General features: G+C 44.4%; 2 protein-coding genes across 3 annotated transcripts in view; one reads left to right on the top strand and one right to left on the bottom strand.

Moving 5' to 3' along the window:
- The window catches only part of LOC110528507 (cytosolic 10-formyltetrahydrofolate dehydrogenase), a 44,811-nt gene that overhangs the window by 11,870 nt on the left and 7,436 nt on the right, over positions 1-25,505 (bottom strand). For both annotated transcript variants that reach the window (XM_036984087.1, XM_036984088.1), the window contains exons 8-12: positions 5,364-5,489; positions 5,102-5,193; positions 874-1,021; positions 484-603; positions 169-296 (exon numbers count right to left, since the gene is read on the bottom strand). In XM_036984087.1, the coding sequence (XP_036839982.1) occupies positions 169-296; positions 484-603; positions 874-1,021; positions 5,102-5,193; positions 5,364-5,489 (614 nt within the window). The remainder of the gene's footprint in view (positions 1-168; positions 297-483; positions 604-873; positions 1,022-5,101; positions 5,194-5,363; positions 5,490-25,505) is intronic.
- On the top strand, positions 6,368-14,335 carry LOC110528508 (zinc finger protein 227). The gene is made up of 2 exons (XM_021610614.2): positions 6,368-6,694; positions 12,635-14,335. The coding sequence occupies exons 1-2, from the start codon at positions 6,502-6,504 to the stop codon at positions 13,492-13,494; spliced, it is 1,053 nt and encodes a 350-aa protein (XP_021466289.1). The 5' UTR covers positions 6,368-6,501; the 3' UTR covers positions 13,495-14,335.

Genomic DNA, 25,505 nt, shown 5'->3' on the forward strand with positions numbered 1-25,505 from the left:
AAAGACCACCTGTATTATTATATGTGGCTGGGTCTTAGTCTTGTGTTGCATCAGAAATGGAGCCCTATTTGAGATGGAACCTATGGGCCCTATTCCCTATGGATCCAGGTTAAAAGTACTGCGCTATAATAGGATGCTATTTTACATGCTTGTTTCTAATAGACTGACTTATATAGGAGTCTGCCTCTGTCTCTGGGGTTTATCTTTCCCCACTCTCCCTCCTCGAACGCCTCCTTGGCGGCCGCTACAGCTCGGTCCACGTCACTGGCTTGAGCTAAAGACACATCACAGATAGCCTAAAGAGAGAGCGAGAGAGATGGGAAACACAGACACACACAAACACACATACTGTAAGAGTGATATAGTCACTTAATTTGTCATCGTCTGAGACAAACCAAATTGGTGCGAGCAGATCAAGTTATTAAGACCTTTAGGAAAACCATGGATCAGACATTAATGGACAAGTGAAAGCTAGCTCCCTACTGTTCCATCTGTTGGGTTGATGGTCTTGTACGTCTTCCCTCCCTCTGCATCCACAAACTCCCCGTTGATGAAGAGCTGGTGGGGCATCCGGATGGTCATGTTGTTGATGTTCTTCTCCACCTAGTTACAGGACATTTATATTATGCTACCTAATCCAAAGGCCTTTTCAGGCTTGTTGTGTTCTTCCTTAGTGATCATGTTACTAATGCAGGAGACTGAAATAAGAACTGGAACGCCCTCCAAAGTTTCACTCCTGAACTTAACGGCCTACATTAGATTAGAGTATTGAGGATAATGCTGATTCTGGTGGTAATAATGATGATGATGGTTATGATAATGATGAAGATAGAGGATCATAGTAATAATGACGATGATGATGGTGACTCTTACGTAGTCAACGACCAGCTCCTCCTCGTCGTCCTCCCCTCGGAGCTTCCTCACACACATCTGGATGAAGTCCTGGAAGGTGGTGTTCATGTACACGTCCTCATTCTGCAGCTGACACCCACTGGCCCTCAGCTTCACCTCCTCCACCAGCCTGACAACATAACATAGGATTAACTTTATTGTACCAGAAGTAAAATATCATACTTCTTCATCAACGTCTAATTTTATGTATGCTTTGGAGTTATTTACTTACTGCAGAGAGAGGGGGAGATGGAGGGGGAGTGGGGGATGGGGCTAGGGCGAGGTGGGGGGTGAGAGGGTGTGGAGAGCGAGAGTGAGAGTGAGGGAGGGAAGCAAAGGAGGTGGTAGGGATGAAATAGGTGGTAGGGGTGAGATAGGGATGAAGGAGGTGGTAGGGGTGAGGTAGGGATGTAGGAGATGGTAGGGGTGAGGCAGGGATGAAGGAGGTGGTAGGGGTGAGGCAGGGATGAAGGAGGTGGTAGGGGTGAGGTAGGGATGTAGGAGATGGTAGGGGTGAGGCAGGGATGAAGGAGGTGGTAGGGGTGAGGCAGGGATGAAGGAGGTGGTAGGGGTGAGGTAGGGATGAAGGAGGTGAAGGAGGTGGTAGGGGTGAATGAGGTGGTAGGGATGAAGGAGGTGGTAGGGGTGAGGTAGGGATGAAGGCGTGGTAGGGATGAAGGTGGTGGTAGGGGTGAGGTAGGGATGAAGGAGGTGGTAGGGGTGAGGTAGAGGTGAAGGAGGTGGTAGGGATGAAGGGAGTGGTAGGGATGAGGTAGGTGGTAGGGGTGAAGGAGGTGGTAGGAGTGAGGTAGGTGGTAGGGGTGAAGGAGGTGGTAGGAGTGAGGTATGGATGTAGGAGGTGGTAGGGGTGAGGTAGGGATGAATGAGTTGGTAGGGGTGAGGTAGGGGTGAAGAAGTTGGCAGGGGTGAGGTAGCAGGGAAGACGGTGGTAGGGATGAAGGAGGTTGTAGGGGTGAGGTAGGGATGAAGGGAGTGGTAGGGGTGAGGTAGTGATGGAGGTGGTAGGGGTGAGGTAGGGATGAAGGAAGTGGTAGGGGTGAGGTAGGGATGAAGGAGGTTGTAAGGGTGAGGTAGGGATGAAAGAGGTTGTAAGGGTGAGGTAGGGATGAAGAAGGTTGTAGGGGTGAGGTAGGGATGAAGGGAGTGGTAGGGGTGAGGTGGGGATGAAGGAAGTGGTAGGGGTGAGGTAGAGATGTAGGAGGTGGTAGGTGTGAGGTAGTGATGTAGGGATGTATGAGATGGTAGAGGTGAGGTAGTGATGAAGGAGGTGGTAGGGTTGAGGTAGTGATGAAGGTGGTAGGGGTGAGGCAGGGATGAAGGGAGTGGTAGGGGTGAGGTAGGGATGAAGGTGGTAGGGGTGAGGTAGGGCTGAAAAAGTTGGTAGGGATGAGGCAGGGATGAAGGAAGTGGTAGGAGTGAGGTAGGGGTGAAGAAGTTGATAGGGTTGAAGGAGTTGGTAGGGGTGAGGTAGGGATGTAGGAGGTGGTAGGGGTGAGGTAGGGTGAGATAGTGATGAAAGAGTTGGTAGGAATGAGGCAGGGACAAAGGAGGTGGTAGGGGTGAGGTGGGGATGTAAGGAGGTGGTATGGGTGAGGCAGGGATGTAGGAGGTGATAGGTGTGAGGTAGGGATGTAGGAGGTGGTAGGTGTGAGGTAGGGATGTAGGGGTGAGGTAGGGATGAGGGAGTTGATATGGGTGAGGTAGGAAAAAGAAGTTGATAGGAGTGAAGGAGTTGGTAGGGGTGAGGTAGGAGGGAAGAAGGTGGTAGGGGTGAGGTAGGGATGAATGAGGTGGTAGAGGTGAGGGAGTTGATAGGGGTGAAGGAGTTGGTAGGGATGAAGGAGGTTGTAGGGGTGAGGTAGAGATGTAGGAGGTGGTAGGTGTGAGGTAAGGATGCAGGGTTGAGGTAGGGGTGAGGGAGTTGATAGGGGTGAGGTAGGAGGGAAGAAGGTGGTAGGGGTGAGGTATGGGTGAATGAGTTGGTAGGGGTGAGGTAGGGATGTATGAGGTGGTAGAGGTGAGGGAGTTGATAGGGGTGAAGGAGTTGGTAGGGATGAAGGAGGTTGTAGGGGTGAGGTAGAGATGTAGGAGGTGGTAGGTGTGAGGTAGGGATGTAGGGTTGAGGGAGTTGATAGGGGTGAGGTAGGAAAAATAAGTTGATAGGGGTGAAGGAGTTGGTAGGGGTGAGGTAGGAGGGAAGAATGTGGTAGGGGTTAGGTAGGGATGAATGAGTTGGTAGGGGTGAGGTAGGGATGAATGAGGGAGTTGATAGGGGTGAAGGAGGTTGTAGGGGTAAGGTAGAGATGAAGGAGGTGGTAGGTGTGAGGTAGGGATGTAGGAGGTGGTAGGGGTGAGGCAGGGATGAAGGATGTGGTAGGGATGAGGGGGTTGATAGGGGTGAAGGAGTTGGTAGGGATGAAGGAGGTTGTATGGATGTAGGAGGTGGTAGGTGTGAGGTAGGGATGTAGGGTTGAGGTAGGGATGTGGGAGATGGTAGAGGTGAGGTAGTGATGTAGGTGGTAGGGGTGAGGTAGTGATGAAGGTGGTAGGGGTGAGGTATAGATGAAGGAGATTGTAGGGGTGAGGTAGGGATGAAGGAGGTGGTATGGGTGAGGTAGGGATGAAGGAGGTGGTAGGGGTGAGGTAGGGAGGAAGGAGGTGGTAGGGGTGAGGTAGTGGTGAAGGAGGTAGTAGGGGTGAGGTATAGATGAAGGAGGTTGTAGGGGTGAGGTAGGGATGAAGGAGCTGGTAGGGGTGAGGTAGTGGTGAAGGAGGTGGTAGGGGTGAGGTATAGATGAAGGAGATTGTAGGGGTGGGGTAGGGATGAAGGAGGTTGTATGGATGTAGGAGGTGGTAGGTGTGAGGTAGGGATGTAGGGTTGAGGTAGGGATGTGGGAGATGGTAGAGGTGAGGTAGTGATGTAGGTGGTAGGGGTGAGGTAGTGATGAAGGACGTGGTAGGGGTGAGATAGTGATGAAGGAGTTGGTAGGGGTGAGATAGTGATGAAGGACGTGGTAGGGGTGAGGTAGGGATGTAGGAGATGGTAGGGGTGAGGCAGGGATGAAGGAGGTGGTAGGGGTTAGGCAGGGATGAAGGAGGTGGTAGGGGTGAGGCAGGGATGAAGGAGGTGGTAGGGGTGAGGTAGGGATGGAGGTTGTAAGGGTGAGGTAGGGGTGAAGGAGGTGATAGGGATGAGGTAGGGGTGAAGGAGATGGTAAGGGTGAGGTAGGGGTGAAGGAGATGGTAGGGGTGAAGGAGGTGGTAGGGGTGAGGTATGGATGAAGGAGCTCGTAGAGGTGAGGTAGGGATGAATGAGGTTGTAGAGGTGAGGTAGGGATGAATGAGGTTGTAGAGGTGAGGTAGGGTTGAAGGAGGTTGTAGAGGTGAGGTAGGGATGAGTGAGGTGGTAGGGGTGAGGTAGGGATGAAGGAGGTGGTAGGGATGAAGGAGGCTGTAGGGATGAGGCAGGGATGAAGGAGGTGGTAGGGGTGAGGCAGGGATGTAGGAGATGGTAGGGGTGAGGCGGGGATGAAGGAGGTGGTAGGGGTGATGCAGGGATGAAGGAGGTGGTAGGGGTGAGGTAGGGATGTAGGAGATGGTAGGGGTGAGGCAGGGATGAAGGAGGTGGTAGGGGTGAGGCAGGGATGAAGGAGGTGGTAGGGGTGAGGTAGGGATGTAGGAGATGGTAGGGGTGAGGCAGGGATGAAGGAGGTGGTAGGGGTGAGGCAGGGATGAAGGAGGTGGTAGGGGTGAGGTAGGGATGAAGGAGGTGAAGGAGGTGGTAGGGGTGAATGAGGTGGTAGGGATGAAGGAGCTTGTAGAGGTGAGGTATGGATGAAGGAGCTTGTAGAGGTGAGGTAGGGATGAATGAGGTTGTAGAGGTGAGGTAGGGATGAATGAGGTTGTAGAGGTGAGGTAGGGTTGAAGGAGGTTGTAGAGGTGAGGTAGGGATGAAGGAGGTGGTAGGGATGAAGAAGGTGGTAGGGGTGAAGGAGATGGTAGAGGTGAGGTAGGGATGTAGGGAGTGAGGAATGGGGAAGAGGTGGCATTCAACTCCAGCTGCTGTAATGCGTTTCCCTTTTCATCATAATCATTGATAGAAAAAACATTTCCCACTTGGTGTACTGTCTAAAACCCATTGACTTGCACCCTTTGACCTTTTAGATGTCCATGCTGGTGTGTTGTTTACCTGACCACGTCCATAGAAGCAGCCCCAGACTTGAAGAAGTCAGTGGAGTCCTCGATGGCATCCACATTAGTCAAGATGCTCTTCCACACACCCTGTCAATGGGACAAGACAACACTGTAAACACTGGTCTGGAGTCAGTTTATCAAGGGTTAAGTTGACAGATAAACATTTACATTTACAACCTTGTTCAAATTAGCTGAAAAATCAGTGTAAGACAGATAGATTCAATAGTAAAGTGTTAGTACTTTTTTTATTTTCTTACCCTCATTTGCTCAGCGAAGGCCTTCTCCTCCTCAGTGAGCTCCACAGAAGCGCAGCTCCCAGAGCTGAAGTACCTTGCCGCCGCGATCATCTTCCCATCTTCAAACTGCAGGTTCTTCACTAGCAACTGGACAGACAGACATCATGCTGTTCAACATGTCTGCATGCACTGGTTTAGTTTGTTTCAAACAGTCCAAAGTCATGCCATTATAATACACTGAATTAGGATTCAACTATCTATTCAGCTGGCTTCACATTAGGGAAAGGGAAAGGGAGTCATAGTCATGCAGTACTAGGACAGTGACCAGAGAGGTTCTTACTGTCTTTGGAGCTACCATAATGTTAACCAATAGCCATAGTGCAGCACAAGTTCCTGTCTGGGTAGTGGGTTTGGAAGAAATAGCGATTTGAGAGTCTGTCTGTGCTGAACATTTGAACCAAAAATAAAAGATAAGGAGGCGTGTACTTGGATTACGGAGAAGGAATGGAGAGAAAGAGTGGGGCAGAGGAGGTCGAAGAGAGAGAGGAAGGAAGAGGGTGAGGTTGAATTGGTAAGAAAAAATAAAAAAGGGGGAGATGGTTTAGTTGAAGAAGAATGGTAGAAAAGTGTAAGCAGATTGAGCAGGATCAAAGACAGGAGGAGAAATGGAAGTCGAAGAAACCTTGTCGATGTTTGTACCATGTTTTGTGCTGCTAGCATGTTGTGCTGCTGCCATCCTGTGTTTCCATGTGTTGCTGCCATGCTATGTTGTTGTCTTAGGTCTCTCTTTATGTAGTGTTGTGGTGTCTCTCTTGTCGTGATGTGTGTTTTGTCCTATTTTATTTTATATTTTATTTTTAATCCAAGACCCTATCCCCGCAGGAAGCCTTTTGCCTTTTGGTAGGCAGTCATTGTTAACTGACTTGCCTAGTTAAATAAAGGTTCAATAAAAAATAAAAAGACTTCGTTTCCACTCCGGACAACAGGTGGCGATATAGTGCGGTATTGGGTTGCCGTGCACGCACTCTAAAATAGTAGAGTTAGCAGTGTTTACTTCCGGGCTCTCGGACTGGCACATTTCACAAGGATTAAAATAAAATAAAAAGCTTTCAATTTATTTACCTTGCTAATAAAATACAAGCAACAGTGTATTTACAATATGTCAAAAATGCAATTGCTCAATATGTTTCTGCGCGAGCGATTGACAGCGGCTGCTGTAGAGATATTTGGAGTAGTTGAAAAGACGATAGTGGAGTATCAAGAAGAAATCATCCGTTCGAAGGAAGAGAACGAACGTTTACAGAAAATGTTGGATATGGTCATTAAACCTCATGTCAAGTTACATAGAGCAGGTTTGTAACGGGGACTATTTCAATGTAATGTTTGACTGGCTTGTAGTCTACTCTATGTCACTGCCCTCGCGATGCTTGCTATGATTAAAAATATCGTCCCCAGGGTCAGGGACCATCAACTGAATTCAGCCGCGGGCCGATTGTTGGTCAGGGGGCTGGAACTTAATTACAAATAATTTGTAGACTGCGACTTAACCGCAAGAAGCCCAAACAGATAATACTTGACTAAAACATAATCATTTCAAACATTGCTTTTGTACATTTGTGTACGATCATATATACACTACATGACTATAAGTATGTGGACACCTGCTCGTCGAACATCTCCAAAATCATGAGCATTAATATGGAGTTAGTCCCCCCACTCTTCTGGGAAGGCTTTCCACTAGATGTTGGAACATTGCTGCAGGGGCTTCCATTCAGCCACAAGAGCATTTGTGAGGTTGAGCGATTAGGCCTGGCTCGCAGTCGGCATTCCAATTCAACCCAAAGGTGTAAGATGGGGTTGAGGTCAGGGCTCTGTGCAGGCCAGTCAAGTTCATCCATACCAATCTCGACAAACCATTTCTGTATGGACATCGCTTTGTGTACGGGGGCATTGTCATGCTGAAACAGCAAAGAGCCTTCCCTAAACTGTTGCCACAAAGTTGGAAGCACAGAATCGTTTTGACTCTAGAATGTCATTGTATGCTATAGCGTTAACAGTTCCCTTCACTGGAACCAAGGGGCCTAACCCAAACCAATATTCCTCCTCCACCAAACTTTACAGTTGGCACTATGCATTCGGGGAGGTAGCGTTCTCCTGGCATCCGCCAAACCCAGATTCGTCCATTGGCCTGATAGATGGTGGAGCGTGATTAATCACTCCAGAGAACGCATTTCCACTGCTCCAGAGTCCATTGGCGGCAAGCTTTTCACCACACCAGCCGACGCTTGGCATTGTGCATGGTGATCTTAGGCTTGTCTGCGGCTGCTCGGCCATGGAAACCGATTTCATGACGCTAATAGTTATTTTGCTGGCGTTGCTTCCAGGGGCAGTTTGGAACTAGGTAATGAGTGTTGCAACAGAGGAAAGACTACTTTTATGTACTTCAGCGGTCCTGTTCTGTGAGCTTGTGTGGCCTACCACATTGTGGCTGAGCCATTGTTGCAGAAATGTGACTAACTGACTTGTTGGAAAGGTGGCATCCTATGACGGTGCCACGTTGAAAGTCACTGAGCTCTTCAGTAAGGCCATTCTACTGCCAATGTTTGTCTACTGGCTGAAGTAGCCAAATCCACTCATTTGAAGGAGTGTCCACATACTAGTGTTTGTATTATGCAGGGTAATACTTTGGAACATATTTACAGTCATGTCCAACAATTGTAAAAAAATGTACGTTTTTGTGAGAAAACTTGGGGGGCGGGGGAAATAAAATCACCTACGGGCCAAATTCGTCCCACAGGAGGGCAGTTGGGGAACCCTGGCCTAGTCAGACATTATTGTTCCAGCTGGCAAAAACAGTGCCTTCAGAATGTATTAACACCCCTTGACCTTTTCCACATTTGGTTGTTTTACAGCCTGAATTTAAAATTGATTACATTTACATTTTGTGTTACTGGCCTACACACAATACCCCATAATGTCAAAGCAGACTTATGTTTTTAGACATTTTTACAAATAAAACATTTAAAAGCTGAAATGTCTTGAATCAACAAGTATTCAACCCTTTTGTTATCGGGAAACTATACTTAAGTTGACGGGAAAAAATGTGCTTTACAAGTCACATAAGTTGCATGGACTTAATAGTGCTTAACAGGATGTTTGACTGACTACCTCATTTCTGTACCCTACACATATAATTATCTGTAAGGTCCCTCAGTTGAGTAGTGGATTTCAAACACAGATTAAACTACAAAGACCAGGGAGGTTTTCCAATGCCTCGCAAAGAAGGGCATCTATTGGTAGATGGGTAAAAATGTAAAAAAAGCAGACATTGAATATCCCTTTGAGCATGGTGAAGTTATTCATTACACTTTGGATGGTGTACAAACACCCAGTCACTACAAAAATACAGGTTTCCTTCCTAACTCAGTGGCCGGAGAGGAAGGAATCCACTCAGGGACTACACCATGAGGACAATGGTGATTTTATAATACACTGAACAAAAATATAAACGCAACATGTAAAGTGTTGGTCCCATGTTTCATGAGCTGAAATAAAAGATCCCAGAAACGTTCCATACGCACAAAGTGTATTTCTCTCAAATTTAGTGCACAAATTTGTTTATATCCCTAGTAATGAGCATTTCTCATTAGCCAAGATATGCCACACCTGCCAGGTGGATAGATTATCAAGAAGTTGATTTAAACAGCATGATCATTACACAGTTGCACCTTGTGCTGGGGACAATAAAAGGCCACTCTAAAATGTGCAGTGTCTAGTTTTGTCACACAACACAATGTCACAGAGGTCTCAAGTTTTGAAGGCGTGTGCAATTGGCATGCTGACTGCAGGAATGACCACCAGAGGTGTTTGCAGAGAATTTACTTTTCAGTTTTCTACCATAAGCCGCCTCCAACGTTGTTTTACCCTATTTAGAGATGCATGTTCGTGGACGATGAACAATAGTGTCTTGGTGACAACATGACCGAGCAGCTTAGATTACTGTTTGATTTGAGAAGGACGCTCCTCACTCACCACTTTTGTCACTGGCCATAGGCCGGTGCACCCGTATGAATCAAGGTTAATAGAACTCCCTCAGTGAGAGAAGATTTGAAATAGACAAGATGGCAGAGTCCACATTGTTGGATTACTTCATGGGGAAAATGTTGGTTTAATAATGGAGCGTTTTCTAAGTTCAAACGAAACTCCTGCAACTAGACATGTTTAGAACACATACAGTACCAGTCAAAAGTTTGGACACACCTACTCATTCAAGTTTTTTATTTTTATTTTACTATTTTCTACATTGTTGAATAGTGAAAACAAACTATGAAATAACACACATGGAATCAAATAGTAACCAAAAAACTTAAACAAATCAAAATATTTGAGATTTTTCAAAGTAGGCACCCTTTTTGTCTTGACTGCGTTGCACACACTTGGCATTCTCTCAACCAGCTTCATGAGGAATGTTTTTCCAACTGAAGGAGTTCCCACATATGCTGAGGTCTTTTTGGCTGCTTTACCTTCACTCTGCGGTCCAACTCATCCCAAACCATCTCAATTGGTTTAAGGTCGGGTGATCTGTTGCAGCACTCCATCACTCTCATTCTTGGTCGTCTCTTAACAGTTGAGATGTGTCTGTTACTTTAACTTTGAAGCATTTATTGGGCTGCAATCTGAGGTGCAGTTAACTCTAATGAACTTATCAACTGCAGCAGAGGTAACTCTGGCTCTTCCTTTCCTGTGGTGGTCCTCATGAGAGCCAGTTTCATCATAGCGCTTGATGGTTTTTGAGACTACATTTGAAGAAACTTTCAAAGTTCTAGAAATGTTCCGGATTGACTGACCTTCGTCTCTTAAATAATGATGGACTGTAATTTTTCTTTGCTAATTTGAGCTGTTCTTGCCATAATATGGACTTGGTTTTTACCAAATAGGGCTATCGTCTGTGAATACCCTTCTACATTGTCACAACACAACTGATAGGCTCAAACGCATTAAGGAAAGAAATTCCACAAATTAACTTAACAAGGTACACCTGTTAATTGAAATTACATTCCAGATGACTACTTCATGAAGCTGGTTGAGAGAATGCCAAGAGAGTGCAAAGCTGTCAAAGGCTGGCTACTTTCTAGAATCTCAAATATAAAATATATTTTGATTTGTTTGACACTTTTTTTTGGTTACTACATGATTCCATATGTGTTATTTCTTAGTTTTGATGTCCTCACTATTATTCTACAATGTATAAAATAGTACAAATAAAGAAAACCCTGGAATGAGTAGGTGTGTCCAAACTTTTGACTGGTACTGTATGTTGTCTTCCAAGTAAAGAATTGGGGAAGTCTCATCAAGTAAAGATTGGTCAAAAATATCCAGTGCTACGCTTAACATTACCTACTTCATAACACCGATCAGCAACCTGGAACAGTAACAATGGCTGTATTTGTAATGGCGAGCTTGCTGCAAACCTATAATGTAATATAATAAAGGGCAATTTCTCAAACAAGAATTTAGTTAGGACTGACTGGTGGGGAGGGTAAAACTGAAAACTAGCTGTTATTGGCAGAGAGGTTTCTTATTGGTCTATTAACTCATTTACGGCACGGTGACATTTCCGGCAGTCTTCAAATGGCTCTTACACAAAAAAAAGGCATTTATCATTTTCATAATTTCACAGTATTATTCCAACGTCATAGTGTGGAAATATACACTTACCTTGATGACAATGATATTGTTTCCACTTTGATCTTAATATAAATCCACAAGTGTTCTATGATTACAATATTAGTTTGTATTTTCTTAGCAAGTTAAGCTAATTCATGTTAGGCACTAATGTTAATCGCTCGTTAGCTGGCTAGCTAACTAGCTGGCTAGTACTTTTATTAGCTAGTTAGCTGGCTAGCTAACTAGCTAATAAAAGTACTGAGTCAGAGCAAACATAGCTAGCTAATACAGCCTGATACCAGTACTGGTGGAGGCTTAAAATCAGCATGTTGTTTGTGCAACAGTATCTTCTAAATCAAAGAGGAATAGACGAAGCATGAACAGAGTTGGGTATGGCTGCCTTTTCCTGTTACGCTCCTTGCCTATGGAATAGCCTGCAGACTAAACTTAAACTTGTCCCTCTGTCGCCCATTTTAAATATTTATTGGAGGATTTTTATTTTTGTATTGATTGTAACTGTTTCGGGTAATGCAAGTTATTGTGGTGTTAGGGGAATAACCTGTCTGTAAATGTAATCTGTGGCTGTATTTTTTTGTGTTATCTGTGATTGTTTTGTTTGTCTTGTAGTTTCTTAATCATTGTACCTAAACTGTATGTGTAAACATGTATACGCAGGGCCCAGCTGTAAAAGAGACCTTAGTCTCAGTCTGTGTTCCTTGTTGAAATAAAGGTATGTTGGCTATATGAATAAAGATTTAATGTAGCCAAAGATTATAGGGTCCCCTAGGAAACACCGTACATCACTTTGGTTCCTACCCTGTCACAATAACTCATCCAGGACATTTATTTCAAACAAGACTGTATTGAAAGTGCCCACTATTATTTATATTCTAACAATAGAATTAGAATAAACATTCTATTTCCATGATTCCAAAAGTTCACCCAAGTGTTTTGATCTAAATTGCAATTGCAACATTTGGTTAAAAATAACACCTAGTATTTTTGCCCATATCATGGCAGTGTGGAAATGATCTCAAATGAGTGCAGGAAATGCAGAAATTGATGGAAATGCAGGAAATTATTTTAGGTTGAAGTTGAATTGAAAAGTATAAAACAATCAGAATGGAGAAAGACCCATTGAAATCATTTAGAATATATGTGTTGCCACCCTAGGGTCACGCACTACTCATAAAGCAAATGTAGAACTTTTTTTATTAATCAAAAACATAAAATATTGTCAAATTTGAAAAATGATATGATATTTTGGCCATAACGCCCAGCCCTACGCTCAACAGTTTCCCGTGTGTATCAACAATGGTCCACCACCCAAAGGCCATCCAGCCAACTTGGCACAATTGTGGCAACCATTGATGTCAACATGGGCCAGCATCCCTGTGGAATGCTTTCGACACCTTGTAGAATCCATTGTCCAACGAATTGAGGCTGTTCTATTGGCAAAAGGGGGAGTGCAACTCAATATTAGGAAGGTGTTCCTAAATGTTTTGTACACTCAGTATATATAAAATAAAGGAAAGTCAAATTTTTGAACGCACTTGGCCTTTAAACATTGAAAATATGAATGTCTATCTATTGAATAACATTTATTTGCCTGTCCTTCCCTCCAGACCCTAGGCAGCTCCATGACTCTGAAGAAGAGGTTCCCCTTGAGCAGGAGTGGAGGAGGGAAAGTTCAGAGCTCACACAAAGTACAGAGGAACAGGACCTCAGGACCGATCTGGGAGAAGAGCAAATGCAAGGGCCTGAGACTCATGGTCATAACATAGAGTTTGGGTTCACTCCTCCTTGTGTGAAAGGTGATTTTGTCCAGGACCCTTGGCCCTCACACCTTTTCCAAACCCAAATTGTGGAAGACAATGAGACGAATAATCTATCAAGCACCCTAGTGGAACACATTAAAACGGAACCTGATGGAGAGGACTATGGAGTACTAACAAGTGACCCACAGCTCATGTTTGCAGTAAATGCACACTGTTCAGCAGCTCCGAGTGAAAACATGCATGGAACAGAGATTGGAGGCCCTCTGCAACGGAAAACAAAGACAGGAAGACCATTCAGACATATAGGAACGCTGTCTGAACTTAAGAAGAGACGCGCTTTGTATGAGCGATTTCGTTGCCATGTCTGTGGAAAAGGGTTTCCAGCAAGGAATGGTCTGGGAGACCACATGACAACTCATACAGGGGAGAGACCACACAGCTGTCACCTCTGTGGGAAAGGTTTCAAAGTGAAGAGTCATCTGAAAGAGCATATCAGGGTTCACACAGGAGAGAAACCCTTTGTCTGCCCAGTCTGTGGGAAAGCGTTCAGGCAGGACGCCCATATGAAAGGACATTTGAGGGGGACTCACAAGGAGAAACCATACAGATGCCATGATTGTGGCGAAAGCTTCAGTCAGATGGGAGAGATGCAAGTGCATAGGACAGTGTGCTGTGGTCCAATTGTCCTGGGCCCAAATTTGATGTAACTTTCACTCCCTTGATGCCTTCGGTGACCAGGACGTTTTAGACTTGCAGCCATGATAAGGACCATTCAAATGTGTTATTGAACAAACAAAGGAAGAATGATCTGTCCACAGTTATAAAGGTTTGAGAGAGCATCTCCTATATTTGTCAAAATTCATAAATGGGAGGGAGTTTCCAGAAAAAATGTAGCCTATGTGGTTGTCTGTATGTGGTAGTTGGCAAGTTTGTGTCCCATGAGAAATAGTTGTCAATGTAAGTAGTTCTCTGGTACCTCATATTGTATAAATATACCCAAAAAATATTTGTGGAGCACTTTGAGTCCCTGATTGAGAAGTATGTGACCCATTTTGTGAGCTGTGTCTAATATCAATAATATCCTGTATATCTTGGATATCATTTCTCCCCTCCTGTTAGCTTTCTATGTGTTTTTGTGAGAGTGGAAAACATTCTCAATTTTGGAGAATCTCTCATAAGATGGGTAAAAGTAATGTACAACAATCCTTTATGTACAATTAATAAATAAATGATTACTTCTGAGAACTTTGAATTGTCAAGAGGTGTAAAACAAGGTTGCCCTCTATCACCATAACTATTTATATGGCCATTGAACTGTTAGCTTTAAAAGATAACATTAAGGGGCTAAAAATGAAGGAAATAGAGACGAGTAGCAATAGGCCAATGATTGAAGTTATCTTGAGTCCTCAATCTTCAACCTTGAAGGGCCTTGTTGAGGACCTGGATAACTTCTCCAATTTCTCTGGACTAAAAAGTGTTATATTATGGATTGGGTCTCTAAAATAAACTTTAAATTGTCATGTGGTATCCCAATTAAATGGGCAGTTGGTGAAGTTGATGTGCTTGGTGTTTGAGTTTATTTTATTTTTACAGGGACAGTGCACATTAATCAACGTTTCAGTAAAAGTGCCGGTTTTAGCCAGCCGGCTAATTTTCAACCGCAGTCCCTGGGCAGGTTATTAAAAACCATTACAATATAGACAATCATTGAGCAGTGAGCACACACAGAGCAACATAGGACAAGCAATACGTAGCATACAGACAGAGCAACATAGAACAAAAAGCAACAAGACAAAATTCATAAAAGCAACAAAGTGTTTCCACACCTCACAAGCTACAGACAACAGACAACATGGAAAGCGGCAATACACAGCTAGGGATTATCATAAATCTGATTGACCTTTAGCCATGTCTTCATGCATTTTGTGAAAGTGTGATATGTGGTGCAGTGTATTCCAGATATGGGAAGCTCTCACAGAGAAAGCGGATTTACTAAAGGTGCTTTTCCTGAAGGGAAAAGGCACCTCTCATGGCAGACCTTGTGGATCTGCTGCCATATGTTTGGGTTTTCTGTTTAACAAACATACTGAGTGGAGGGGGAGCCAGGCCATTTAGGATCTTGAATACAAGACATGTCGGTGTATTGCACAAGATTTTCCCAACTCAGGAGCTCATGCTTTCTGAGGATGTAACAATGATGGCTATTGGGCTTCCTATCAAGCACTTTGAGAGCCTGTTTGTAGACAGACTGAATAGGTTTTAATGTTGTACAGCAAGCTTGGGCCCAACTAGTCAAGCAGTATGTTAAGTGGGGGAGTATCATAGATTTGAAGTACAGTTTTGCTACCTATGTAGTCAAACAATTTTGTATAAATCGGAAATTAGCTAGGTTGAATTTGGTTATTTGAATTACCTTTTCACATGCTTTTTAAAAGAGAGGTTGGAGTCAAGTATGATGCCAAGGTACTTAAAATCAGATACCACCTGGAGCTTCTCCCCTGACACAGACATCTGGGTCAGTAGCATCTGTTGCCCTCTTTGTGAAGAACATGCAAACAGTTTTTTTCACATTGAGATGCAAACACGAGTCACTGAGCTACTTTGTAACCTGGACCATTACAGTAGTGAGTTCTTGTGCAGCATGCACATATATCACTGTATCATCTGCATACAATTGAACTTCAGACCCAGTACAGACAGAAGGCAGATCATTCATGTTCAGGCTGAACAGGAGGGGCCCCAGTATTGATCCTTGGGGCACGCCCACATCATACCTAAGAGTGGGCAATGGCTCATTGCTCACTCTGACACACTGAGTTCTGCCTTCAAGGTATGATTCCATCCATCTCAAGGCATAGAGGGAAAAGTTTAACTTGGACAATTTTGTGATGAGAATCTCATGGTTAACAGTATCAAAAGCCTTCCTTAGGTCCAGAAACACAGCCCCAACAATGCCCCCTTTGTCCATCTTGGACTTCACATTTTCCAGAAGAAAGCAGTTGGCCGTTTCTGTGGAGTGTTTCGCTCTGAAGCCAAACTGCATGGAGTGTAATGTGAAGGGGCTGTTGTTGAGGTGGGCAATCAGTTGTTCTGCTACACACTTTTCAACAACCTTTGACACCACAGGCAGTATACTAATGGGCCTGTGTGCATATCCTGGAAAAGTTAAGCAACTAATTTAGATTAAAAAAAAAGAATCTTGAAACTGTGGAGAGGGAAAAACCTATCCATTTACAAGAAGATTACCCTGATTAATTATCTAGTGATATCGCAGTTTAAATATTTATTCTTGGATCTACTGACTCCAGGAGAATCCTTTTTCAAATCATGCGTGAAAACATCACTTTCACAAATACCATACCCCCCCCCCCCCCCCAAAAAAAAAACAATTATAACCTTCCATTCTTGTGATGTCTTGGTGATAAGATATTTGTGCGTGTAACTTTCTCACTCATCACTATTCACAATTCAATCAGGACTATGCGTAATCATGGTAGCATCCAAATTAATGTAGAAGGGTTTAGAAACATTTTATTCTTATTTACAATAAAAGTGACTCCAAAATGACACAATAATATATTTACTATTTCATTTCTATTGGGCACAAAATGATCTGAAACACAACCAAAACAAGCAGAAAATGCATCCAACAAGTTTGTAGAGTCACAAGCGTGATGTAATCATTGCATGCTAGCAATATGGGACCAAATACTACACTTTTGACACTTTAATACACAAGTGAATTTGTCCCAATACTGAGAATGGGACTATGTTCAAAAAGTGCAGTAATTTCTAAACGGTTCACCCAATATTGATGAAAATACCCTCAAATTAAAGCTGACAGTCATTGTATCATTTCAAATCAAAATGCTGGAGTAGAGTGCCAAAACAACAAATACATGTGTCACAACAATTGACACATTTCATTCATTTCAATTCAAGCTATTATATAAAATACTTGCTACAAAAATAATGCTCAATATATGGGGCATTGAATAGTCAGCCTTGTGCAGACTCTGCCACGAGGAAACAGAATTAAGATTTTCTGATACTGTTCCTCGGTGGCTTGCTTTTGGAGTCTGGTCCAGGAATGATTGTTCTATCATAATATCAGGGTTCAGATGGACCTGCAAACTGTATTGTTAGAGGATCTGAAAAACCATTATTATTTAGGACACTATTGGGAGAAATGTTACAAATAGGGAAGTTATGGACCCTCGTAATTCAGTAAAATGGATGGATTTAATGCAAAAATAAATAGCATAATGGCATACTGGGAAAAATCTGGGGCAGCAGCCTAGTGGTTAGAGCGTTTGGCCAGTAACCGAAAGGTTGCTAGATTGAATCCCTGAGCTGATAAGGTAAATAATCTGTCGTTCTGCCCCTGAACAAGGCAGTTAACCCACTGTTCATAGGCCGTCAATGTAAATACGATTTTTTTTTCTTAACTGACTTGCCTAGTTAAATAAAGGTTAAATCAATTTTAAAAATCTGTGGACATCGCAGGGTTGGAGTTAATGAATGGTGGATTGGCTACTGTGGTGAAAATCCATCACTTGAAGAAAGAGGAAATTAGGAATATACAGTGCCTTGCGAAAGTATTCGGCCCCCTTGAACTTTGCGACCTTTTGCCACATTTCAGGCTTCAAACATAAAGATATAAAACTGTATTTTTTTGTGAAGAATCAACAATAAGTGGGACACAATCATGAAGTGGAACGACATTTATTGGATATTTCAAACTTTTTTAACAAATCAAAAACTGAAAAATTGGGCGTGCAAAAATTATTCAGCCCCTTTACTTTCAGTGCAGCAAACTCTCTCCAGAAGTTCAGTGAGGATCTCTGAATGATCCAATGTTGACCTAAATGACTAATGATGATAAATACAATCCACCTGTGTGTAATCAAGTCTCCGTATAAATGCACCTGCACTGTGATAGTCTCAGAGGTCCGTCAAAAGCGCAGAGAGCATCATGAAGAACAAGGAACACACCAGGCAGGTCCGAGATACTGTTGTGAAGAAGTTTAAAGCCGGATTTGGATACAAAAAGATTTCCCAAGCTTTAAACATCCCAAGGAGCACTGTGCAAGCGATAATATTGAAATGGAAGGAGTATCAGACCACTGCAAATCTACCAAGACCTGGCCGTCCCTCTAAACTTTCAGCTCATACAAGGAGAAGACTGATCAGAGATGCAGCCAAGAGGCCCATGATCACTCTGGATGAACTGCAGAGATCTACAGCTGAGGTGGGAGACTCTGTCCATAGGACAATAATCAGTCGTATATTGCACAAATCTGGCCTTTATGGAAGAGTGGCAAGAAAGCCATTTCTTAAAGATATCCATAAAAAGTGTTGTTTAAAGTTTGCCACAAGCCACCTGGGAGACACACCAAACATGTGGAAGAAGGTGCTCTGGTCAGATGAAACCAAAATTGAACTTTTTGGCAACAATGCAAAACGTTATGTTTGGCGTAAAATCATTACAGCTCATCACCCTGAACTCACCATCCCCACTGTCAAACATGGTGGTGGCAGCATCATGGTTTGGGCCTGCTTTTCTTCAGCAGGGACAGGGAAGATGGTTAAAATTGATGGGAAGATGGATGGAGCCAAATACAGGACCATTCTTGAAGAAAACCTGATGGAGGTTGGACCATGGACCGCTGGGAGAGACAGGAGGTCTCCCCAGTGCCTCGACTAGCACAACCGGGGTTCCCTCTACCCATCCCATCCGGAACCAGTCCCAGTGGGATACGCCTCTCCCAGGGAGTATGATGGGACGGCAGCACAGTGCCAGGGATTCCTGTTACAACTGGACCTCTACCTGGCCACTGTGCATCCAGCTCCCTTGGGAAGGGAGAGAGTTTCTGCCCTCGTCTCATGCCTCTCAGGAAGAGCTCTGGAGTGGGCAAACGCCGTGTGGGGAGAAGGAGACACAGCTTTGGATCACTTCGAGGAGTTCACCCGTCGCTTCCGGGCCGTCTTCGACCATCCGCCCGAGGGTAGAGCGGCTGAGGAACGGCTCTTCCATTTAAGGCAGGGGACGAGGAGCGCCCAGGATTCTGCTGGTCACCCGCGGACGTCCAGAGGGCCATCTGTCGGTGCCATCTTCCAGCACCCCCGCTCCGGTGCCCATGGAGTTGGGAGGGGCTGCTCGTAGGGAGACTGGAGGAGGAGCCATCACGTGCACCATCTGTGGCCGCAGAGGGAACACTGCCGGTCGGTGCCGTGTTAGTTCCTCTGGGAGTCGAGGCAACAGGCAGGGCACTCTGGCGTCACCCCAGGTGAGTTCGCACCACACTCATCCAGAGTCCTCTGTTGATCACCTGTTTGTATCCGTTTGTTTCCCTGATTTGCTACCACGGTGGAAAGTTCAGACCAGGTCTCCACCGTGCGCATCCCCCCAGAATATGCCGTTTTGTCTCTCGCCTTCTGAAAAAAGGCGCCGACTCAATTACCATGTGTCCTTTGTCCTCTGTTGGAGCATGACCTGTATGTCAAGGCTGAGAAATGCCTGTTCTTTCAGCCTGCCATCTCCTTCCTAGGGTATCGCATTTCCACATCAGGGGTGGAGATGGAGAGTGACTGCATTGCAGCCGTGCGTAATTGTCCAACTCCCACCACGGTAAAGTAAGTGCAGCGATTTTTGGGGTTTGCCAATTACTACCAGAGATTTATCCGGGGTTTTGGCCAGGTGGCTGCTCCCATTACCTCACTGCTGAAGGGGGGTCCAGTACAGTTGCAGTGGTCGGCTGAGGCGGACAGGGCTTTTGGGCAGCTAAGAGCTCTGTTTACCTCGGCTCCTGTGTTGGCCCTTCCGGATCCCTCTCTGGCGTTCATAGTGGAGGTGGACGCATCCGAGGCTGGGATAGGAGCTGTGCTCTCTCAGCGCTCGGGGTACGCCACCAAAACTTTGCTCCTATGCTTCTCGAAGGATCTCAGCCCAGTGGAGTGTAACTATGATGTGGGGGACCGGGAGCTGTTGGCTGTGCTTAAAGCGTTGAAGGCGTGGAGACATTGGCTTGACTAAACACCCTTTCCTCATCTGGACTGACCACCGCAACCTGGAGTACATCCGGGCAGCGACGAGACTGAATCCTCATCAGCCAAGGTGGGCCATGTTCTTTACCCATTTTGTGTTTACCCTGTCCTACAGACCAGGTTCCCAGAATACGAAGGCAGACGCACTGTCCCGGCTGTATGACACAGAGGAGCGGCCCATGGATCAGACTCCCCTACTCCCGGCCTCCTGCCTGGTAGCGCCGGTCGTATGTGAGTTGGACGCGGACATTGAGCTGGCGTTGCGTACAGACCCCGCTCCCATCCAGTGTCCGGTCGGACGTATGTACGTTCCGTCTGCTGTCCGTGACCAGTTGATCTATTGGGCCCAAACGTCATCCGGGGATCGGTCGGTCGGTGCGCTGTCTGACTGGGAAGTACTGGTGGCCGACCTTGGCTAAGGACGTGAGGATCTATGTTTCCTCCTGCTCGGTGTGTGCCCAGTGTAAGGCTCCGAGACACCTGCCCAGAGGTAAGCTACACCCCTTACCCGTTCCACAACAACCTTGGTCACACCTGTCTGTGGATTTTTTAACTGATCTACCTCTTTCACAGGGAAACACTACGATCCTGGTCGTTGTGGATCGTTTCTCTAAGTCCTGTCGTCTCCTCCCTCTGCCCAGTCTTCCTATGGCCCTACAGACTGCAGAAGCCCTGTTTACGCACGTCTTCTGGCACTATGGGGTGCCTGAGGATATAGTGTCTGATCGGGGTCCCCAGTTCACGTAGAGAGTCTGGAAGGCGTTCATGGAACGTCTGAGGGTCTCGATCAGCCTTACCTCGGGTTTTCACCCTGAGAGTAAAGGGCAGGTAGAGAGAGTCAACCAGGATGTGGGCAGGTTTTCACCACTCCTCCACTAACCTCTCCCCCTTTTCAGTGTGTATTAGGGTACCAGCTGGTTCTGGCGCCGTGGCATCAGGGTCAGACCGAGGCTCCTGCGGTGGACGACTGGTTCAGGCACGCGGAGGAGACATGGGAGGCCGCCCGTGTACACCTCCAGCGAGCCGCGCTTTGCCAGAAAACCAGCGCGGACCATCACCACAGTGAGAACCCGGTGTTTGCACCGGGGGACCGGGTCTGGCTCTCGACCTGAAAACCTGCCCCTCCGCCTGCCCTGCCCGAAGCTGGGTCCGCGGTTTGTGGGGCCCTTCAAAGTCCTGAGGAGGGTGAACAAGGTATGTTACAGATTACAGCTTCCCTCTGATTATCGTATTAACCCATCATTCCATGTGTCTCTCCTCAGGCCGGTGGTGGCTGGTCCGTTCCAGGAATCTGAGATGCGGGAGGTTCCTCCGCCCCCTTTGGACATCGAGGGGGCCCCGGCGTACATCGTTCGTTCCATCCTGGATTCGAGGCGTTGGGCGGGGGGCCTTCAGTACATCGTGGAGAGGGAGGGGTACGGTCCGGAGGAGAGGTGCTGGGTTCCGGTTGCGGATGTTTTGGAACCCGAACTGCTGCGGGAGTTTTACCGTCGCCAGCCTGATCGCCCTGAGCCTCACCCTCAATCTACATGTATTTAGTCCTCTGTTCCCCATCATGTCTTTGTGTGTATGTTCACGCGCGATAGTTTATGTTCTATGTTTTTGGGCACTATTGTTGAACGGAATAAAATCGTGCCTGTTTACTCTACTCTGCTCTCCTGAACCTGACTTCGCCTCCCTTACACAGCCTTAACAACACCAAAGTAATAAAATAAAGAAGGCGATGTTAAAAGTTTATTTCATTTTGATTTCAGTACTGACGTGGACATGGATTGATGTTTCAGCATTGTCTCAATGAAGAGTTTGACTATCCACATGCCTGCTAGAGTTGGACGAGAAATATCCACCGTAGTAGTACGGATGAAGCCTGAGCTGGAATGGGACGCTAACTGAAGCTGGCTAGCTTTAGAAAACCCTGCGTAGATCTAGCTTGCTTCGTAGTATAACCCCTTTCAAAGAATGTCAGTTCTCAAATTGAGAACTATGTTAGGAAAATATTGACCTATTGAAGGGAATTAAGTTTGTGTACACCTTTTAATTATTCAAAACAATTTGTTCACTGAAAATGTGCTTTGTTTTTCAAACAGACTTCAAACACGCATGCAGGGTAACTGTATAAATTCACTTTTATAAAGTCCTAATTTCAAAGTCAAATTCCTAGCTATTGCAGGCTGATTTTGAGCACTGTTAAAACTCCGGGGGCGTGTCCATAAGTGCACGGGATGGAAAACCTTTTGCAATGTAAAACAGAAATTTTGATTTTTTAATACATTTTCTTAAATTTGTTGTACCTAATGAACACAACCCAGGCAGGTAGACTCTCCCTGTCTTCACAATGAGACACATTGAGTTTGTATGTTGGCAGGAGGTCACCAAAAGTTTTATTTAGCTCCACTTGTATTACAATTTATGACCAGTAGAGGCCAGAAAAGCCTGGGTCATATTGAGACTGTGTGCAGTAGACTCAGGTCATATCCTATATGGTCTAAGGACAACCCAGATTGGTCAAATAAAACACTTTTTTGCAGGACTCATTCTGCAGGACTCATTCTGCAGGACTCATTCCGGGCTTCGATACATTACGTCTGCATATTTACAACCCAATAGCATAACATGATGACAAATATGGGCTTAAAAATATATTCAGAATGTGTAAACGTGTAAAACACGTACAGTATGTTCTTATACTATTTCCCCCAAAGTAATGTGAGATTGTGGGGAACAAACAAATTTAGAGCTGATTGAGGAGAAGTCCCCGGAACTAATTCATCTTCCTGGAAATTCCATGGCCTTCAGCCCATAGAGCTGACTGAAAAGAGGTAAGACAATGGAGCTACTAAACACATTAGTCTCCCTATGATTCATTAACACTGGGCTGCCTCTCAACTCTCTTTCGTTCAGTCAGTCTCTAACACACTCTCTCACTCAAAACCCCTCTATCCTCTCTCTCAATTCAAATTCAAGGAGATTTATTGGCACGGGAACATATTTTTACATTGCCAAAGCAAGTGAAATGGATAAACAAAAGTGAAATAAACAAAAAGTGAAGAGTCTCTGTCTACCCTCTCTGTTACTCCTACATATTACATAACACCACACAAAGAGCTTTTCAGCGCAGGCCAAAGGTCATTGGCCAAGCTCTGACAAAAAAAAGTACAGTACTAACAGACCAGTTATTTCCCCTGCTAATGAGGGGGAACAGCCAGTCACCATGAGATGGCAGGGTATGATCACCACTTTATGCAGCTCACCCTGCACTATCATCTCCAATGTAAATAACATGAGTAAGTCTACCTAAGATAAGCTCCCCAGTAAATCATTAAAAACAATCAAGCAACCCAGAAAAGTGCTAAAAATAGCCCATATTAACATATGTAGCCTAAGAAACAAGGTCCATGAAGTCAATAACTTGCTTGTAACAGATAACATTGATATCCATATCTCTGAAACTCACTTAGATAATACCTTTGATGATAGTGGTAGCAATACATGGTTATAACATCTACAGAAAAGACAGAAATGCCAACGGAGGCGGTGTTGCGGTCTATATTCAGAACCACATTCTTGTAACGCTTAGAGACAATCTAATGTTAAATACTGTTGAAAGAAATATGGCTACAGGTTAATCTGCCTCACCTAAAGCGAATTATTGTGGGAAGCTGCTATAGACCACCAAGTGCTAACAGTCAGTATCTGGATAATATGTGTGAAATGCTTAATAATGTATGTGATATCAATAGAGAAGTATATTTTCTGGGTGATTTAAATATTGACTGGCAATCATCAAGCTGCCCACTCAGGAAAAAAACGTCTGTAACCAGTGCCAGCAACCTGGATCAGGGTAGTTACAGCACAGGAATTAAATCATCAACATTTATTGATCACATCTTTACTAACGCTGCAGATATTTGCTTTAAAGCAGTATCCAAATCCATAGGATGTAGTGATCACAATATAATAGCCATATCTAGGAAACCCAAAGTTCCAAAGGCTGGGCCTAATATAGTGTATAAGAGGTCATACAATAAGTTTTGCAGTGATTCACATGTTGATGATGTATATAATAGTTGCTGGTCTGTGGTGTGTAATCAGGAGCAATCAGACGCTGCACTTGACGCATTTATGAAACTACTTATTCCTGTTACTAATAAGCACCCATTAAAAAAATAACTGTAAAAATTGTTAAATCCCCTTGGATTGATGAGGAATTGAAAAATCGTATGGTTGAGAGGGATAAGGCAAAAGGTGTGGCAATTAAGTCTGGCAGCCCAACCGATTGGCAAACGTACTGCAAATTAAGAAATCATGTGACTAAACTAAATTTAAAGAAACTACACTATGAAACAAAGAAATTATATAAAGAATGATAGTAAAAAGCTTTGGGGCACCTTAAATGACATTTTTGGGGGAAAAGCCAACTCGGCTCCTTCATTTATTGAATCAGATGGCTCATTCATCACAAAGCCCACTGATATTGCAAACTACTTTTAATGACTTTTTCATTGACAAGATAAGCAAACTTAGGGATGACATGCCAGCAACAAACGCTGACACTACACATCCAAGTATATAGGACCAAATTATGAAAGACAAGAATTGTACTTTTGAATTCCATAAAGTCCGTGTGGAAGAGGGGAAAAAATGATTGTTGTCTATCAACAATAACAAGCCACCAGGGTCTGACAATCTGGATGGAAAATTACTGAGGATAATAGCAGACGATACTGTCACTCCTATTTGCCACATCTTCAATTTAAGCCTACTAGAGAGCCTGTGCCCTCAGGCCTGGAGGGAAGCTAAAGTCATTCCGCTACCCAAGAATAGTAAAGCCCCCTTTACTGGCTCAAATAGCCGACCAATCAGCCTGTTACCAACCCTTAATAAACTTCTGGGGAAAAATGTGTTTGATCAGATACAATGCTATTTTACAGTAAACAAATTGACAACAGAATTTCAGCATGCTTATAGGGAAGGATACTCAACAAGCACAGCACTTACACAAACGACGTATGATTGGCTGAGAGAAATTGATGATCAAATTATTGTGGGGACTGTCTTGTTAGACTTCAGGGCAGCTTTTGACATTATTGATCATTGTCTGCTGCTGGAAAAATGTATGTGTTATGGCTTCACACCCCCTGCTATAATGTGGATAAATAGTTACTTGTCTAACAGAACACAGAAGGTGTTCTTTAATGGAAGCCTATCAAATATAATCCAGTTGGAATCAGGAATTCCCCAGGGTAGCTGTTTAGGCGCCTTGCTTTTTAAAATTTTTACTAACGACATGCCACTGACTTTGAGTAAAGCCAGAGTTTCTATGTATGCGGATGACTCAACACTATACACGTCAGCTACTACAATGATAACTGAAATGACTGCAACACATAACAAAGAGCTGCAGTTAGTTTCAGAGTGGGTGGCAAGGAATAAGTTAGCCCGAAATATTTCTAAAACTAAAAGCATTGTATTTGGAAAATAACACTCACTTTACCCTAAACCTCAACTACATCTTGTAATAAATAATATGTAAATCGAGCAAGTTGAGATGACTAAACTGCTTGGAGTAACACTAGATTGTAAACTGTCATGGTCAAAACATATTGATGCAGTAGTGGCTAAGATGGGGAGAAGTCTGTCTATAGTAAAGCGATGCTCTGCCTTAACAACA

Source organism: Oncorhynchus mykiss, chromosome 7 (genome assembly GCF_013265735.2).
Source record: "Oncorhynchus mykiss isolate Arlee chromosome 7, USDA_OmykA_1.1, whole genome shotgun sequence".
Classification (NCBI taxonomy): domain Eukaryota; kingdom Metazoa; phylum Chordata; class Actinopteri; order Salmoniformes; family Salmonidae; genus Oncorhynchus; species Oncorhynchus mykiss.